Genomic DNA, 20,231 nt, shown 5'->3' on the forward strand with positions numbered 1-20,231 from the left:
TCCCTTCAATGTCGTCCTTACTGTGGTTAAGCAGTAAGGAGGAACGGGTTTAGGACCCCCGTTCTGGTAATCTGTGGGGGTCCTTTGGATAGGTGATGATTAATGATTCTGGGATACCCGTTTAAGCCCTTTGTAGATCGTAAGCTACTTTCCTATACGACGTGTGATGTTGAGCCACACTAATCATTAAAATCGATTAAAGAATACTACGGATATGAGTGAGTAATGTGGCCCTTACCCTAATGTTAGCTATGACTATGGTACAGTAAGTTGTAGTAACTCTGACATCCCTGATGCCACTAGGGCACAATATTATCTGCCGCTGCCAACAACTAGGAAGCCACATGCAAGGGGGCCTGAGCACCCAAGATGATTCTAGAGTACACTAAAGATATTAGATTAATAAAGGGGTTTCCTTCAAAAATGCGTTCTATTTAGCTGTTTGTTTGGCTTTTTTTTGGCTTGTCATCCAACTTTCTTGGACTCCAGGATGGCAGATCTGCATTTGGTAAATCATGGGCAGGGTACTTATGCCTTGACAGAAGCGGACACGCGAGGACCTATATTTATAGATGTTCTTTTGATATTATGAGGATATGACTTTGAAATACCAATCACATAATATATTGTTATTATTATATATCATTCTTTAGCTGTAGGAATGACGCATAATAACATGTAGGAAAGCAGGGCATTTCGATTTTTCTGCAAACCCATGAGCAGACTATAGATTGCTGTAAATGGCAATCTATTTAGTCTACTCAAAGACTGCAGGGTACAATATGGGAAATGTTACGTATAATAGTATATCATATTGGAACCACTCCTAGTGTTAAAGGGTTTGTCCCAAGATTGACATTTGGCGATGCGGTTTTCGCCGATGTGGCTATTAGGGTAAATCCATGCGCAACGGGAATTCCAAAGCGTATTGCAGTGCAAGCAGATGAATCCGCCAAAAACACGTCTGTAATATGACCTGCGGTACGGATTTTCAATCTGCAGCATGTCAATTTCCCTTGCGAAAACACTGTAGAATCTTCGGATGGGAATTCTGCAGTGTTTACGCTGTTTGTGAACATACCCTTACAGGTGTGCTTCACCTGTAATCGCTGCACAGCCAAAAACCGCATTGTAAAATTTGAGTAAAACACATGTGGTTTTTAAACTAATTAAGAAGCGCTTCATAACTGCAATAAAAACACAATAAAAAGGCCTCATTCACACGACTGGAGTGGTTTTGCGGTACTCAAAACCACTGATCCGTTGCGGTGTGCATGGGGCCATAGAAATGAATGGGTCCACAATCTATCTGCAAAAATGCATGGTGAACCTTTTACTTAATCAATAAAAGTGAAGACAATTAGGGAACATAATAAATAATCAATAAAACAAATACAATAATGCACAGAGGTCTTATTCACACCAATGAACAGTTTCTATTTGTACTTCTTGTGATATTAGTGTATGAGATGCCAGTCCATGACTGTAGTGGGCACATATTCCATGCTGTGCAACTAGACGCCATCCTCACAGCAGCATGAAACATTGCTGCTTGTATTAATCATTGTTGTAACAGTGATTCTGCTTCCTGAAGAAGAAAGCCATTGGGAAGACTTACTTTATATTACAGTGACAAACTAGAATGTTTAATAACTCTGCTTTTCTTGTACTGATCTTTAGCTACATTTTCAGCTGCACTAAAAGTTCTGCTAATCTCCCTTGGAATCCATCAGTGCCATGCTGACAGACACAACCACACCAGCTTAGCCAAGTTATTATAATGCACTATAGTCTGGTGCAGTGCATTTTGTGTACACATCTCTTACAGCGCACCACAGCAGAGCATGAGCTCCACAGACACTGAACCAGCAGGCAGGGCCGGCTCCAGGTTTATGTGGGCCCTTGGGTGACAGACTCAGTGGGCCCCTTTTGCGGGGGAGCTCACGGCAGCAGTAAAACTGCAGAAAATGGCAGTTTTTGCCCCCATTTAGATGTTAGGCCCTTATTGCCCCCATATAGAAGTTAGGTCCCAAGTTTGTGCCCCCATATATTTAGTGCCCCCATATATTTAGTGCCCCTCGTAGGTAGTGCCGCACAGTGCCCCTCGTAGGTAGTGCCGCACAGTGCCCCTCGTAGGTAGTGCCGCACAGTGCCCCTCGTAGGTAGTGCCGCACAGTGCCCCTCGTAGGTAGTGCCGCACAGTGCCCCTCGTAGGTAGTGCCGCACAGTTCCCCTCGTAGGTAGTGCCGCACAGTTCCCCTCGTAGGTAGTGCCGCACAGTCCCCCTCGTAGGTAGTGCCGCACAGTCCCCCTCGTAGGTAGTGCCGCACAGTCCCCCTCGTAGGTAGTGCCGCACAGTCCCCCTCGTAGGTAGTGCCGCACAGTCCCCCTCGTAGGTAGTGCCGCACAGTCCCCCTCGTAGGTAGTGCCGCACAGTCCCCCTCGTAGGTAGTGCCGCACAGTCCCCCTCGTAGGTAGTGCCGCACAGTCCCCCTCGTAGGTAGTGCCGCACAGTCCCCCTCGTAGGTAGTGCCGCACAGTCCCCCTCGTAGGTAGTGCCGCACAGTCCCCCTCGTAGGTAGTGCCGCACAGTCCCCCTCGTAGGTAGTGCCGGACAGTCCCCCTCGTAGGTAGTGCCGCACAGTCCCCCTCGTAGGTAGTGCCGCACAGTCCCCCTCGTAGGTAGTGCCGCACAGTCCCCCTCGTAGGTAGTGCCGCACAGTCCCCCTCGTAGGTAGTGCCGCACAGTCCCCCTCGTAGGTAGTGCCGCACAGTCCCCCTCGTAGGTAGTGCCGCACAGTCCCCCTCGTAGGTAGTGCCGCACAGTCCCCCTCGTAGGTAGTGCCGCACAGTCCCCCTCGTAGGTAGTGCCGCACAGTCCCCCTCGTAGGTAGTGCCGCACAGTCCCCCTCGTAGGTAGTGCCGCACAGTCCCCCTCGTAGGTAGTGCCGCACAGTCCCCCTCGTAGGTAGTGCCGCACAGTCCCCCTCGTAGGTAGTGCCGCACAGTCCCCCTCGTAGGTAGTGCCGCACAGTCCCCCTCGTAGGTAGTGCCGCACAGTCCCCCTCGTAGGTAGTGCCGCACAGTCCCCCTCGTAGGTAGTGCCGCACAGTCCCCCCTACGTAGGTAGTGCCGCACAGTCCCCCCTACGTAGGTAGTGTCGCACAACCCCCCCCACGTAGGTAGTGCCGCACAACCCCCCCCCACGTAGGTAGTGCCGCACAACCCCCCCCCCCCCCCACGTAGGTAGTGCCGCACAACCCCCCCCCCCCCACGTAGGTAGTGCCGCACAACCCCCCCCCCACGTAGGTAGTGGCGCACAACCACCCCCCACGTAGGTAGTGCCGCACAACCAACCCCCCCCGTAGGTAGTGCCGCACAACCACCCCCCACGTAGGTAGTGCCGCACAACCAACCCCCCCCGTAGGTAGTGCCGCACAACCACCCCCCACGTAGGTAGTGCCACACAACCACCCCCCACGTAGGTAGTGCCACACAACCACCCCCCACATAGGTAGTGCCACACAACCCCCCCGTAGGTAGTGCCACACAACCCCCCCGTAGGTAGTGCCACACAACCACCCCCCCCCCCCCACATAGGTAGTGCCACACAACCACCCCCCACATAGGTAGTGCCACACAACCACCCCCCACATAGGTAGTGCCACACAACCACCCCCATATAGGTAGTGCCACACAACCACCCCCCACATAGGTAGTGCCACACAACCACCCCCCACATAGGTAGTGCCACACAACCACCCCCTCGTAGGTAGTGTCACACAACCCCCCCGTAGGTAGTGCCACACAACCCCCCCGTAGGTAGGGCCACACAGCCCTCCTCGTAGGTAGTGCCACAGAGCCCCCCTCGTAGGTAGTGCCACAGAGCCCCCCTCGTAGGTAGTGCCACACAGCCCCCTCGTAGGTAGTGCCACAAAACCCCCTCACGTAGGTAGTGCCACACAACTCCCCCACGTAGGTAGTGCAAAACCCCCCCCCCCCACGTAGGTAGTGCCACACAAACCCATGTATGTAGTAACACACAAACCCATGTATGTAGTGCCACACAGCCCCCCTCCCTGGTAGTGCCACACAGCCACCCTGCCTGTAGGTAGCACCATTAGGGCTCCCTCTAGGAGTGGAATATATGGATATGGATAGTGACATCGGGCTTCTCCAGGAGCGGAATCCCCAGCCAGAGCATCAGCATCGCTCTAGCAAGGATTATGCTTCAGGAGGAGCCCCTGATGTCACTGACCATATATGGATAGTGACATCAGGAACTCCTGAAGCGGAATCCCTGGCCAGAGCGTCGGCAACGCTCTGGCTGGGGATTCCACTCCTGGAGGAACCATGATGGCAGCGTCAGCACCCGGCGGCCGAGTGGGCCCCCGCAAGGGTAGCGGGTCCCGGCACTTGCCCGGGTTTGCTGGGTGCTGAGACCGGCCCTGCCAGCAGGGGTTTTAGAAAGTGGTTTGTTTAATAAATAAAAAATGGGCAGATCTACTACTGATAATACTAACGGATAAGATGCCGAGAGCGCTTATCTATAAAATAGAAAAAAAATTAAGAAAATATAATGAAAAACTGAAAATTACTGCAAATATATATGAAACAATTTATATAGAAAAAAAAACAATTACCCACCCCAGGCCCACATGGTTTAGGTAATATACAATGAAATAGCAAATACCACCCCAATTTATTAGTTTAAACTGTGCTTGTGATTAGCCCCTGTGCGCTGCATTCCCCATCCTGCCCTGCATTATTGTGGGCAAAGCACTAGCTTCGCCTCACTGTGGGCATCAGCAAAAGGTTCTGCTTTAGGCCTAATGCACATGACAGTGCTGATTTTGTGGTCCACAAAACCATGGATCCATTGTCTGTATTTTGTTCGTGCGTCATCAGTATTCACGGATCCTCAAAAAAAATGGAAGGCTGAAATTGATATCAGCAGTTTGTCCAAACCCCCTGAGTAGGTCACATGATCTGCAAATATGGACAGTAAAATTACATGTCCTGACATTTTGAGGCCGTAACATGAATTCATGAACATCATGGTCGTGCGCATGGGGCCATATAAATGAATGGTTCTGTGTGCTACACGCAACATTGCGGTTAGCACACGGACAAAAAAAACACAGTCGTGTGAATTAGGCCTAACTCGTGGAGCATTTTTCGAGCCGACAGCCACTCCTCTAACCAGGCCAAAAGGGGGAAAATTATTTTGTAAATTGGCCTGGTTTATAACGACACACAATCTGGGCAAAGTTGCCCAAAAGTAAAGCCATTAATGCCCAAGTACTGTACGAGTAAGGCCTTGCATGTTTTAGCCTTTCTTTTCCCTTTTCCCACCAGCAATCTGTAATCAAGTCATCTGTAAAATAGGACATTTAAGTAATTACTTTGACATTTGCGAGCCGTCATTACTGCCGTCGTCCTGGTTCTGCCCCCACTATGCGGCCGTCACACATGTTCAGTAGTGGTTTAATTTGAAGGTGGAAGTTGACATAGTAAGATGAAACTTGTCTGTATCTCAGAACGCACATGTGTGACACTCGGCCCTTTCCTTTAGTGAGCTGTCTGACAGATGAGTACATCTTTAACAGTCTACACCGGTCTCACTCCCATCCCATACATGTGTTAAAATGTTCTGTTTGAGACGTACTTATAAAGATGATTTCCTCTAAGGGATTTTAACCTTTCTGTCCTCCACAGGAGGCTGAGGGTTTAATGCAGGTTAACATATGTTATCCCATAGGGAGCTCAGCCTCTGTTGTCAATTAGATCCCATCAGCCGGCTGCAAGCGAACGCATTGGAAATCCGCATGGACAAAAGATGGAAAAAATACCCCATTATGACAAAACCAGATTAAAGTCATCTAATAAATGTAGGCTAGCTTTTATTTTTTTTTACAATATACATTGAAACAGTCTCATTCTATTACAGCTGTTTCAGGAACTGTATGGTGTACAATGTAAGGGCTGTACGCCTTTTAGGGGCCGATATGATTTTTGTGGGGTGGAATTGGGAAAAACTTTGTACAAGTTTTGTATCGTGGTTTTTAGATTAAATCTGATTAACCCCTTCTTGCCGGCAGTATTTTTATTTTATTTTTAGTTTTTTTGTATTTTCCCCCCCAACTTTTCGTTACATGCGGGACGAGTTGTAGTTTTTAATGGCACTATTTAATGTACCACATAATGTACTAACAAGCGTTTAAAAATTATTTTGTGGGGTGGAATGGAAAAAAAACCCGGCAATTCCTCCATTGTTTTTTGGGGGTTTGTTTTTACGGCATTCACCGTGCGGAAAAAGTGACATGTTTACTTTATTCTGTGGGTCAATACGATAATGGAAATACCATTTTTATACTGTATTTTTTTTAAAGGTTTTACTACTTTTCCCCAAAAAATTGGAATGGATCGCCATATTCTGAGACCCAATATTTGTTTTAAAATTCTTCTGTCGATGGAGCTGTGGGAGGGCTTGAATTTTGCAGGTCGAGCTGTAGTTTTTATTACTACCATTTGGGATACATACAACTTTTATATCTTTTTTTTTTTTTGTGGGGGGGATGCAAGTTGATAACAAAAAAACAGCAATTCTGTACTTTTCTTTTCTTTTTTTTTTTTTACAGCATTCACTGCATGGGATAATATTATAATAGTTCAGCCTTTTACGGATGCAGCCATACACCAATGTTTCTTTTTTTTTTTTTTTTACTAGTTTAAGTTTTGATTTATTTCTTTTTTGTTTTATATATTCAAAACTTTCCCAAAAATGTTAAAGGTGACCTAAACATGCTATTAATAGATCGCTTGCACAATAAACTGTTACTTATGCAATGCAGCGTATCGTGTATTTTATGATCTCTTATTGGGCAGCACGGTGGATCAGTGGTTAGCAGTGGCATCCTGGGTTCAAATCCAAAGGGCAACATCTACATGGTGTTTGTATGCTCTCCCCGTGTTTGTGTGGGTTTCCTCCAGGTAATCCAGTTTCCTACCACACCCCAAAAACATACAGATGGGGAATTTAGATATCCTCTGTTCAGCTCTCTAGGATATATAAGTAACAGAAATAAATAAATACATTTAATAGAAGGACCAACATGGCAGACCTGGGGGTCTTCACTAGGCCCCCGGCTGTCATGACAACTTATTGGCTCTTCGCGGGGACCAATGCGGCCAGAGGCAGGGCTTAAACGTGTTATCCGGGAATTTAAAAATGTAGCAAAAGGGCAGGGTATAAAATAATAAACTAACAGGTAGTAACTCTTTGAAATGCCCCTTTTCCAGCTCTGACACATCGTTCCAGCGCTGACATCCCGTTCACCGCCGCTCTGGACTCAGAAGCTCCTGCAATGGACACGTGCTGTTCATCGGTCTTGAGGCTGCACAAGCATGTGAACGCTACAGGAGCTTCTGGGACAGGAAAGGTGGCAAATGGGACGTCAGCGCTGGAACGGGGGCATTTTAAAGGGCGAGTACCTGTTACTTTATTTTTTTTTTTACATCCTCCCCTTCCCTCCTGCTAAAATTTTAAAACACACGGATAACCCCTTTATTTATCTGGACATAACTGCACGTCCTGGTGCGGGGGTTGAAGTATGAAGCGGGCTCACACACTGAGCCCGCTCCATACGCTGCGGGTGACAGGAAAAAAAAAAAAAAAAATTGGTATCACCACATCCATAACATTATTTAACTCGCTGGATGAACGCCGGAAAAAAAAAGTCAAACGCTGGAATCACTTTTTGGGTTACCTTGGTGCTAAAAAAAAAAGTTGGACATACTAATAAAAACGACAGCTTGTCCCGCAAAAAAATAAGCCCTCACACCGCTCAATCGACAAAAAAAATTTACAAAGTTATGGCTGTCAGAATGTGGTGACGCAAAACAATTTTTTTTTTTAACGTATCGTTTTTTTCCTTTGTAAAGTAGTAATAAATAAAACAAACTATATCAATTTGATATCGCCATAATCGTATTGAGCCACAGAATAAAGTTAAGTTGTCGTTTTTATCGCACGGTAAAAATGAAACACAAAAAACAATGGCGGATTCGCAGTTTTTCCAATTCCACCCCACAAAGAATTGGTTTCAGTTTCCCAGTACATTAAATGGTACTTTATAAAGTGCCAATAGAAACTACAACTCCTCCTGCAAAAAATAGACCTTCACACCACTCCATTGGAAGGGGGGGGGGAGTGAAAAAGCAAAAAGTAGCCTCATCCTAAAAAGGTTAATAGGAGCTGGTAAAAATTAAAATACACTGCAATACATAGGTTTTGCAGTATATAGTACCAGCGATCTAACGATCGCTTGTTCAAGTCCCTTAGGGGAACAAAACAAAATTAAAAAAACGTTAAACAAAATTTTGTACAAAAATATTAGAAGTTCAAAAAAAAACGATTAGAAGTTCAAAAAAAAACAAACAACCTTTCTCCATTTTATATCGCCACATCCCTCATAGTTCAAACTATTACAATATAATTTTTTTTTTAAATTATTAGTTCTTTGAACGCCAAAGAAATAAAAAAGCATCGGAATTGCTGTTGGAATGGAATAAAAAATGGTACAAGTAAAAACTACAGTTGGCCCCGCAAGGAAACAATCCCTCACACCGCTCCATCGACAAAAAAATAAAGAGTTCTGGCTCCCAGAATATAGCAAGGCAAATTTTTTTTTTTAACAAATAGTTTTTTTTTTGTAAAAATAGTACATTAGAAAAAAAAAATATATAAATTTGGTATCACCGTAATCGAATTGACCAGCAGAATAAAGTTAGTCATTTTTACCACACCGTGAATGCCCTAAAAATGAAAGCCAAAAACAGAGGAGGAATCGCGCTCAGAATTTTTCTTTTCAGTTTCCTAGAACGTTATCTGGGTTATTAAATGGTGCCATTAAAAAAACTACAACTTGTATGGCTTCTCACAAAAAACAAGCCGCCTTAAAACTATGTCGGCGGACAAATAAAAAAGTTATGACTTTTGTAGAGCAGGGAAGCCAAAAACAAAAATGAAAAACTGAAACATGTCTGCAGCGGCAAGGGGTTAAAGGCCTTTTATGCTATACCTCACACTAATTTTTAAGGATAACGGATGAACACACACATGATATAGCCGCAGACTGTAGCATTAGACATTGCATAGTACCTGGCACAATATATATGTTTTCAGTTCTGTTGCTTACATCTGTCTCCATCTCTAATGACAGATACAACAAGAGGAAAGAGGAGCCAGGAGTGTGACGGCGTGGAATATAGCTTTACTTCTAAACACTTGTTTGAAACCGACATACACAATAACAAGTAAGTGTCTTATCACTACAGGACAAGCAGTGGGAAGAGTCCTTACATTCACTAGAAGTGAGTCCATGTAACATGAGAGCAACAGACTCAGCAATAGTTAGTTGTGTCTTACACGGGATCTTGCCAAACTTGCCATGGCTTTATGGATGTTCTCCCGCCTTATGCATTATTTATGAAGGTGTTCTCAATACAGGACTGTTGGTACCGTGTTAAAAGGACTAATTTGACTTGGTGATTAGATACAGAAAAATTGGCAAGTCAATTAGCGCTACTTCATCAAGAGGAAAGAAGTCATCAAACTCGTTAATCGTAGTTTCAGTTTTTAATACAAATGGTCTGATGAAGACACCTATTCATTGTCGAAACGCGTCACCCTATTAAACACTGAAACTATGATTAACGAGTTTGATGACTTCTTTCCTCTTGATGAAGTAGCGCTAATTGACTTCCCAATTTTCCTGTATCTAAAGCAAAAGTACACGGTGGAGCCTTGCAGTCCCACCGGATAGGAAGTAGCTGCAACTACATAATTCCTTGCATATAATCAGAGTTGTGCCTGGACATCGCACAACCACCTCAGGTGAGGGTCACTTTTACACCTTTATCGTGTTCTTCCTTGTTGTTGGGATTTCTGCACCATGAGGCGCTTTCTTCTTTGATTTTTAAGATTAACAAGTAGTTAAAAGTAGGGCAAGGTGCTTGGTTTAATTGCTCGTCTTAAAGTGCTTAAAATTAACCCTAACTTTCTTCACATTTTCCTACTAGATTCTTTGCATGAAACATTCATCTAAGTTGTAGTGCTTATCAGAATCAGTATAACCAAGTTCAGGTCATTAACCCCTTCCTACATTATCACGTACAGGTACATCACAGGAAGGGTCCCTTTCACACATCCCGACGTACATATACATCATGGTGATCGCACAAGCACGAAAGCTGTGTCCGCACGATCACCATGATAACCTAGGTGTGACTGATAGCCGAGCTCTAGCTGCAACGGTCGGGATTGTAGAGAACTTAGATTCCGGACGTTTACCTCTTAAATGCCGTTGTCAATAGCAACTGCTGTATTTAGGCCGTTTAACAGAGGGAAAGGCCTCCCTCTGTCGTCCACGGGTCGATAGCGATTACCGGACACCTGTGGGTGGCCACATCGGCCAGGAGCCTAACAAAGGCCCCCAAGCCTGCCATGGCTATATGCTTTTTAGGCCGTGACAGTATACCAAAGCATTATATCAGAGGATCGCTTCGTGAAGTTCCATAGTGGCACTAAAAGGAAAAATTATATATAGGTAAATAAAGTAAATTAAAAAGAGCAAAAAGTTTTCCATAAAAAGTTGTTTTATTCTGTAAAAGTATAAAAAATAAAATAAAAATTAATTACACATAAGTGGTATTGACGCGATCGTAATGGCCTAAACAATAATGTTAACACCCTATTTAAACTGCATGGTGAATGGCTAAATTGATTTTTTATTCCATCTCCCCCTACCACCAAAAAAAGTAATAAGTTCCATGTACGCAAAAATTGTGCCGATTTAAAAACTCCTTCTCCTCCCACAAAAAACAAGCCCACATATGGCTACGATGGAAAATGACAAAAAGGTATGGCTCATGGAATTCGGCCATGCAAAATCTAATTATTTTGGCCCGCCGTAGATCACCTGCCGGTGACCCAGATTGTGATTGGCAGGAGGGTCCGTAGCTCATGTGCTTAATATTTTAAGTTATCTTGTTTTGGTTTTTAAGCAGCAGATAAGCGTTTATGGCGGATAATCTACCATCTTTTCTCTGTCAACAGTGACAAAGCCTTCCCGCTTTAGATATTGGCAACCCCAGGCAGCTATACCTCACCGTGCAATGAAATTTCAGTAGTTTCAATTGTTTAACTTCTCCAGTGTTTTATTGCATAGCATTAGCTCAGACAAAGAGGTGATGGAAAACATTAGTGGGCTCTTAGGCTGAAGTGTTTTTTCTTTGCCGGTTAGCTGTAATACTAGCAGGTGTTAGTGATTTTGAAATGTAAAATACAAGCTTTATATATATCTATATATATGTTCAAAAAATGATATATAATGGACTTGGCAGAACTACTATTTCTTCTAAAACAAGGGAAGATAACATAGCAATCCTTCTGCTTCTAATTTAACCTTATGAAGTATTTACCATTGTTCCCTTTTTCCTATGGAGAATAATTTTTTTTTCGCCTTTCATTTGATCAGGTTTATTGAGTACGGCGAATATAAAAACAATTACTACGGCACAAGCATGGACTCTGTGCGTTCTGTCCTGGCAAAGAATAAAGTATGCCTGCTGGATATACAACCTCATGTAAGTAGCACTGAAAATGCACATACAGAATTAGGTTGGACCTGCATTGTCTTTACCTTACGGTGCCGTTCCAGTCACCATGCTCTATTATTACACCTTTGGTGAACCTACACTCATATCTGGGAAATTTTGCATGCTTTGTTTTTGGCCAGGCAAACATTAAAAGGGTTGTATAGGATCAAAAGAAGGGTCTGCTTTTATTTCTGAAGCCGTGCCACTGCTATCCATGGGCTGTGTCTGTTATTGCTGCCTAGCCTCAATAACTTGAATACTGCAATACCAGACACAGCCATGTAAAAGAGTGGCACTGTTTCATTTTTTTCTCATCTCAGACAACCTGTTTAAGAAGTAAAGATGCTTCTGTGGTTTTTAATGATATGTATCTATTTATACCTCAATGTACCACAGTAATGTATACTGTATGTGTATAGAAGAGGGCTAGCAGCAAGGGCAAGTAAACTTGAATGAGCAGCTGGTAAATATCAGACTCCACCTCCAGACTTTATTCACACATGCCTTATAACTATAATAATATAACAAAAATGTATGTTAATAATTTGGAAGTTGTTTTCATCTTTTGCCCATATGGTGCACACCTTGCATTAGTCATATTTGGATCCTAACATGATTCACACTAATTACTGTTAGCTTTAAAGTTTTATGTAATGTAAAAGCAAACAAAAAAAAAACATGGGGCACTAGATTGTGTGTACAGCAGACTGAAAAAAAGTCATGCCTAAATTATACCATTTTTCATGATACCAATTCAATACTATCTTGCCGCATCCAGTAAAAAAAAAACATACTCTAACATATAAAAAAATTTTTTAAATAGGAGTCTAAGAATGAAGGATGGCATCCTTCAAAAGCATCTGTCACAGCCACCTAGTAAAAAAAAATAAAAAAATGTATACGTTCAAGGCTATGTAAACCTTTTTGAAGCTTTTTTTTTTTTCACTAAAACTGTTTTTTTTTGTTTTGTCCAAATTTGTAATTTTTTTTTACTCAAAAATTATTTTGACTTTTTGAGATACAGCTTCTATTGATCCTGTATACAGAGCAGCTGTATCTTGCGTTGAAACCTGAATCCGTCAGGACCGACTGCTTTGGTGACAGCGGGTCCACACAGGATCCACCTGTTACCGATCACATCTAAGTTATGAACTTAGATGTGATCGAAAACCTCTGGATCTTGCGAGTCAGAGACACACAGGACCCGCCGTCCCTGAAACCATCAGTCTCGCTGACCTGATGAATTCAGGTTTGAGCGCACAATACCGCTGCTCTGTATACAGAATACGAAGCAGCTGTATCTAAAGAAAAAATTATTTTTAATAAAAATAAATTACAAAGTTGCACAAAACACTAAAAATATGCTGTTTTAGTAAAAAAAAAAAGAAGAAAGGTTTGCATAGCCTTTAAGCGTATATGTTTTTTTAACATGGGAATCTATTGGCAACAGCTTGCTGACTGGGGTCTCAGGAGCCGGACCTGCAGCAGATCACCATAGCTCATCTATTAAAGGGTTTGTCTGTGATGAGACAACCGCTGTAACTAATGGGATGCAATAGTAATAATTGTCAGTTTCTTAAAAATGATCCGTTTTTGCTGACTTAGTCTAGAAGAACACCGTGTCCTGACCTGGCCAGATACTTTCGGGAAGAACATGTCTATTTAATCTTGGAAAGTACTAAAGAGTGTTTTGTGGATTAATGCTGCAGGTGACACGTTTTAGAGGAATTCATTCACTACATTTATTTGACAAAGCTCACAGGGTGGATGACCTCCTCCTCAGATTCAAGAAACAATGAGACTCCAGCAATCTCCTCTCCTGTAACATTCTGCAGACACTTGTGGTGACTGAAAGGCGTTTTCACTCTATTTCTCAGCTTTATCTTCTGCCTAAATGCAGTAAAGCCAAGTATCGGATGTTATTAATGTTCGGCAGGACACCGGGTTCTTTTAAGGCAAATCAACTGAACATTTCTGTGTTGCTCATGGCTTTTTAAACAGCTGTTTCGGGAGATCTACTATAGGTTGTCGCATATGAAGCACTGAGAACTTACATAAAAACTAATATGTACGTTCTTTATTTAAAGGGGTTGTCCACTACCGGACAACTGATGACCTATCGAATGCACCGATCAGCTGCTCCGGATGTTATGGCACGTTGTGCAATGTTCGGAGCCAGAAGCAGTTGGCTCTGTACATTGCATAGCGGTTGTGCTGCAGAACTGCTTCTCTGTTTCTATTCACTTGAATAGGAGCAGAGCTGCAGCTCGGCCACTATTCCGTGACCGGAGCCAACTGCTTCCGCCATGGACGTCCGGTGCTTGGAAGCAGCCGGAGCAGCTGATTGGTGCGGGGTCCGGGTCGCAGACCCGCACCGATCATATACTGATGACCTATCCGGTGGATAGGTCATCAGTTGTCCGGTAGTGGACATCCCCTTTTAAATGTGCTCACACAATATCATGATCTGCAGAGTAGTAGTAGTAAACCTTTTCCTATCTTGGCTGACCTCTAGTGTATTGTTCACTTTATTCTTATTTGTCGCAGAGTAGAATTCCAGAACCGCAGTGAAGACTGACAATTACACAAGCAGGGCAGTAAAAGAGAGCGGACATAACAATGCAGATATATGTGATATTCAGGGCATGGGAAAAAGTGACACCCTGAAGAACAGTGTGTTGGTACCTTATAGGCTTTGTTCACACCTATCAGTTTTTTCCCCCAATAAATGTATGGAAAAGGACATCACTCCGAATTCCATTGATTGCACTGGAATTTAGGCTTCTTTTTTTTTTTTTTTTTTTAAACCCTCAAAATGTATCCGTCATCATGTGTGATGTTTCTTTTCATGTTGCATAAAACTTGTTCCATTCGTTTGAATATAATTTGACAAAAAAAAAAATGGATGGGAAATGTTCAGATCGATGGCAATACAATTATTTTCGAAGGGTCTAATCAAATTGCTGACTTTTTTTTAACTGATTATCAAAAATTCGGCATTTTGCATTAGTGATCTTTTGATAAACGAAGAATAGCGATAGTAGATGTGGACGGGGCTTTACTTGTGTGGAAGACCAAAGTTACTCAGTCGTGTGACTAGAATATTTTACATGAGACTTCACGCAAGATGACATCATGGGGACTTATATTTATTTTTACGTTTATGAGGAAATAATAGGAATGTACAATTCAGTAACTTTCCCATCTTCTGTTGTCATTGAGATATGTTAGTCGATGGCACTGGTGGAGGTACAGGAGTCGTAAGAATGATTGGACTATGACGCTCCACTGAGGGCAGTTATCTTTTGGGTTAATGTAGAGATTTCAGTATTTCTAAGTTATACTGAGGACAATATCACTGAAATTATGTGCTGGCGACACCGACCACCTTATGTCAGGTCTCATTGACATACCCCTTAAGTTCTGTCAATAAATATTCTTACTAAAATATTGAGTCCATCTCAGGACGATAGGGGAACCGCTGGATATATGTGCATTAAGTGTAACACAGCGCCCTTTGAGATCAATGGGCAGGAATCTATGTCAGTATGTATCATCAGCTCAACATATCTTAAAATCACTGTCATATAAAATATTCTATTTTCATATTTTTATATATTTTATATATATTTTTATATATTTTTATATATATATCTTTGGTTGGATCTTTCGCTGCCTGTGAGCTCAAGATTTCTCATGTTCCACTTACCTACAATTGCCCTTGTTCTATTAAATGTCCTATGTGATCCGGTCTAATCTCTTTATTCCATTTATGAAGTTTTCGAGCCGCTACTCCATAAGAGCACACTTGGGACACTGTTAATTTAGTCTTGCTAAGATTATATAGCCATTGTATTACAATTCCTCCGTTTTATTATGCCCACCTGACTCAGCTAGTATAGGTCTCCTTGTGCTTACTCAGCAGTATCCTTTATACTTGCCAAGGTTTTTGGATGAAGTTAAATTATCATTATCCAAAAATGTTGTACTCAGCGGGAAGTCCCCTTTACAGAGCAGTAAAAGTGTACACCTAGGACTGTTACTGAGCCCTGCCATCAGAGCTTGACAGTTCGTGTATATTTTCTATGGCTGTGTTTTCCTGTAGGAATTAGATGTACAGTATATAGTGATAACGGCTGCAAGGGTAAAATAATTGTTGTGTTTTTGAGAACATGACCGCTCCTCCACCATCCAATCATTGGTCTTGATGTAAAGATTATGCTTTCCTAAAACGTAGGCATCATAACGTAGTGACGCATCCAAAAATCATTATCAGCTGTGTTTTAATACTGGATCATGGCTATTGTTATGTACTAGCCACGGGGAAATAACAGTCTTTAGTCCCATGCTATAGAGCTGATCTGGGTCTAAGATCCAGAAGCTCTTGTAGCTACTCGGCTATCACATGATTGCCAGGACTGGATCAGTAAGCGGCATTGTCACTTACTGAACTGTATGCACGAAACTCTTTGAGCACGGTGTATTCATTGATCAGGAAGGCAAATGTCTGGTTTATAAAAACCCATTTTAAAATACTATGCCCATTAATTTAATTGGAAACTGTAATGCTTAATTTTTCCTGTGGTGGCACTGCAGAGAAATTGACCACTTGTTGCTAGGAACTTAAAACAGACAATCCCTTCAAAGAAGGATTTACAAACCCTGAAAACGTTCGTGAAGAGAGATATCAAGATTCTCTAAAGTATCCTTCCCGGTACGGTGGAATTTTTTGTATGATTCAGCTTGCCAGGAAGAGATATTAGGAATGTCTCAATCCAAAATTTCCATTTTAGTCATTACAAATGTTTCCTAAAGATATAGAGCAGAACGTACAATTTTTTTTACAATTTCAGTAATTTCATTTTAAAGCTCAGCACGTTCAAGAAGAAATGCCATCATAGGAACCGTCAGTTTTTTTTCCGTAGCTGTTACGTGACGGGCACACTGCAGGCAGCTTGTAACCGCTCAATAGTAGCGTACTTGATGCTGTGCACTGTTATTGTAGGATGCTTTCTTGACCTATTTTAATCAAATTCCATTTGAACACTTTTCTGCCAGAAGACAAACACTTGTTAAAGCAGAGTTGATTCTCTCCCTAAATAAACAGCATGGGTAAGGGGGCGACTGCGTCCACTGGATAAAACCTATTTAGACTTGGTTTTGTTTGTTTTTTCACACCAAAAGAAAATGTAGGGAAAAAAAATGGTGAAAATGTCCAGGGTTTTCATTGCTGCCTTTTAATATAACTTTCTGTCCAGATATTACATCACTCTGTATAGTTGAAAAGGGAATTATTAATAGACAGCAATGGTGGTTGACAGTGAACAAACTGACTTTGCGCTTAGTAAGAAATGAAAATATCCATTCCGTATGTTGACATAGGTCTGCTTGAAATATAATTGCCACCAAATTCAAAAAGCAGAGTGTAAGCTTTGGGCATAAACATGCCTACTGGCTGTGGTAAGTGTAACGCCTGCCAAACTTATCAAACTTTCCAGGACTGGCAAAGCATGTGGAAATTAAAGCCTGCTAACCATAGAAATAACAGCAGATACAGTAAGTGTTTTTAAAGGAAATGTTCGCATACTAGAATACATATTTAAAAAATGTAATGTGTTTCCTATTACTAGATGTCTTTATTTCAGACGGATATCTTTTTCTAACTTTTATTTATTTTTTCCCCCATTTTTTTCTCTTTCTTTCCTTCCCCTGTAGAGCATAAAACACTTAAGGACATATGAGTTTAAACCTTTTGTCATATTCATCAAGCCGCCATCTATTGAACGCTTGAGAGAGACGAGGAAGAACGCCAAAGTTATCTCCAGCAAAGATGAGCGGGCATCATCGAAAACCTTCTCAGTAAGTGTTCCCTATGGGTCTACAAGACCGTGATGGATCTTTATCTTGCGCTTTTTGTCTGTACACTGTAAATGTGATTAATATCTGAAAGGGAAACCCTTGTAAACCAGTTTGCCATTGCAGTTATACAGATTATTTTTTTTAGCCACATTGCTTGTTAAAAGAACACCAAGCCTAGAAATGAATGATAAAAGTACACAGGAGATAAGCTCGACCCAGTGTTTGTTAGGCTACGTTCACATCTGCATAGGGGGCTTCAGAGTCCATCAAAGTTTACCAGAAAAATAGAGTTTTTCAAATCAATTGGTCTGTCGGGCACCACTGGTATCTATCGTGCGATGGATCCAGCACTGTGTCGTGGAAGTCATGACGCAGCTGTGAATAGAGCCTTAGTCTGCAGGATTTCTGCATGTTAATGAAACAAGCAGTCCTGTAGAAATCTTGCTTAAAACATCTTCTGAGCTTTTCCATTTTCAGCTGGCAGACAACTGAGGAGGTGGGGTTTAGTTAATGGGCAGGGTTTAGGGCTTTTTGTTTCCTATTGCAGACCTATCAGTGGGAGGAGGCTCCTTCTGCAGCCAGTTGTCTTACAGCCAGACACAGGATAGTGAAAAGGAGAAGGTGTAAAAAGGCTAATCTTGAGGGACACACGTAGAATATATTATATAGTATATATATTTTTAATGCTTGGATATTTTAACTTTCTATGTATTTTCTATGTTTGTTTATTTAAGCTGTAGCCCAAGTATAATCAGGACACTGCTTATTAATACTTGATGCGGCCGACAGGAGGCAGTGCGGATCTGCATGCTCTTGGAGTTTGTCACTCTCACAGAAACCAGGACTGGTAAAAATTCCAGCCAGGGGTAGCAAGATGGTAGCCCTGATTTAGAACTGGATTTTTAGGCAGAATTAAAGGGGGGGGGGCTGGGTGCACAGGAGGATCAGCAGTGGACATGTCTCCCCTTCACTTTTTGAACTATATTTATTTTTATATCCATGTATTTTTAGATCTATTTTCAGATATTGTTTGAAGGCTATGTTCTATATGGAGTCTCAAGTCGGAGCTCAAAGTAAATCTTAAGCCCATGCATTTAACTCTCTTGGTATTAGACAAGTGTTAAGGTTTTATTTTGGGCTTTCTGATCTACCCTTACAAAGCGAGTTGTATATAGTTTTCTATTACCATCTAAATATGTCACAGTCCTTCCCATCAAATCTCATTAATTCTGGGTTAAATTAATTTATACTTTATTACTATTAATATTATTTTTACCCTACCTCACCCAAAACATGAGTATTCCCTTTTTTTTTTTAACCCTACCTCACCCAAAACTTTTGAGAGGGGGGTGTTGAGGGTCTAGAAATAACCCTTCACTATAGAGCATCTGATTACAAGAATTAAGTTTACAGGATGGACAAAGTAGTCTGGGATTCGTATCAAACCCCTTATTAATTTGAAATCCTACAGTTAAAAGTTTCAAAAAAAGTTAAACTTATTTTAAAGCTTATATCCAATTTTATAAAGTAATGGCATACCCCCAGTATATGCCACCACTTTACGATGGGGGTGGGGGGCTCTGACCTCTGAGACCCCCACTAATCCTGAGACTGAAGGGGTCACAGCATTGATGTAGCGCTGCGTCCTCTTCTAATTTTTTTCGGATCGTCCCAGAGGTCAGACCCCACCGATCATAAAGTGGTGGCATATCTTCGCATTATATTATAAAATTGGAATACACCCTTAAAGAGTTAATTCTTGTATATTCAGTTCCATACCACTACGATTAACTGTCCAGTATTACAGAGATTTCTTTCTTCCAGCACAAGATATTCATTTATCAGATTACTACATATTAGGGTTAAAGAGAAGTCTGCAGTGTGTATTGCGAGAAGAAAATGTGTTATTGTTTCATAAAATTTTATTAACTTAAACGTTTTCAGGCCTTGCAATAAAGGATAACATAAAGCAAGTATTTAACCAAAGTCAGCTTTCAATTCATTTGGTTCTGGTAGCAGAGAGGTTAAGTAAATGATCGTATATATTAATATATATTTATATACATCGCATTGATCAACACGGCCGGGGGTATTCACATACAGAGTTTTAGGACTTGCAATAAAGGAGTTACATAAAGTTATTTCAAGCTGCTATTTCATGAAATAGAATATTTGAGTTCAGTGAAATTTAGTATATAAACAAATATATACATTTTCAGTTCAGGGGTAGCCGATATATAGTTTACAGTCGTATTCCTCATCTGCAAAGCTCCTAATAATTAGAGTTATGAATATTTATAAATAATATATTTATAATGCTGTACTTTTTAGGAACCAGTGAGATTACTCCAGGAGTGATTTAAAAAGTAAGGACATATACATCATGAGGAGACCAACAATTTCTTGGTGCTTTGGCTACTTGCCTTTGTTTTGTTATGATCTCATGTATTGATTGCTTAATGTCATTAAATCCCCCCACCCTCTGCTCTTCTGTCCCAATCTACACAGCAAAGCTGAAAAGTGAGATGCAGAAAACAGGAAATGTCAGTCAATCATCTATGCTCCCATGGCCAGTCTAAAACTGGAATATTGTAGGAATTATTTTTTATATGGATAATAACATAAACAAATATTTAAACAATGAGATTTTCTGATGATGCATTTCCTTTAACTGCTTGCCGACACAGGACGAAACTACTCGTCCTGAGCGG

The 20,231-nt window shown here is 41.6% G+C and overlaps 1 protein-coding gene and 1 long non-coding RNA gene across 3 annotated transcripts in view; one reads left to right on the forward strand and one right to left on the reverse strand.

Moving 5' to 3' along the window:
- The window catches only part of MPP7 (MAGUK p55 scaffold protein 7), a 304,195-nt gene that overhangs the window by 275,996 nt on the left and 7,968 nt on the right, over positions 1–20,231 (forward strand). For both annotated transcript variants that reach the window (XM_075827506.1, XM_075827508.1), the window contains exons 15-17: positions 9,225–9,318; positions 11,541–11,649; positions 17,377–17,520. In XM_075827506.1, coding sequence (XP_075683621.1) covers positions 9,225–9,318; positions 11,541–11,649; positions 17,377–17,520 — 347 coding nt within the window. The remainder of the gene's footprint in view (positions 1–9,224; positions 9,319–11,540; positions 11,650–17,376; positions 17,521–20,231) is intronic.
- Positions 1–20,231, reverse strand: part of LOC142652078 (uncharacterized) — a 137,447-nt gene that overhangs the window by 23,719 nt on the left and 93,497 nt on the right. The window lies entirely within an intron of this gene.

The sequence above is a fragment of the Rhinoderma darwinii genome, chromosome 5 (genome assembly GCF_050947455.1).
Source record: "Rhinoderma darwinii isolate aRhiDar2 chromosome 5, aRhiDar2.hap1, whole genome shotgun sequence".
Lineage (NCBI taxonomy): Eukaryota > Metazoa > Chordata > Amphibia > Anura > Rhinodermatidae > Rhinoderma > Rhinoderma darwinii.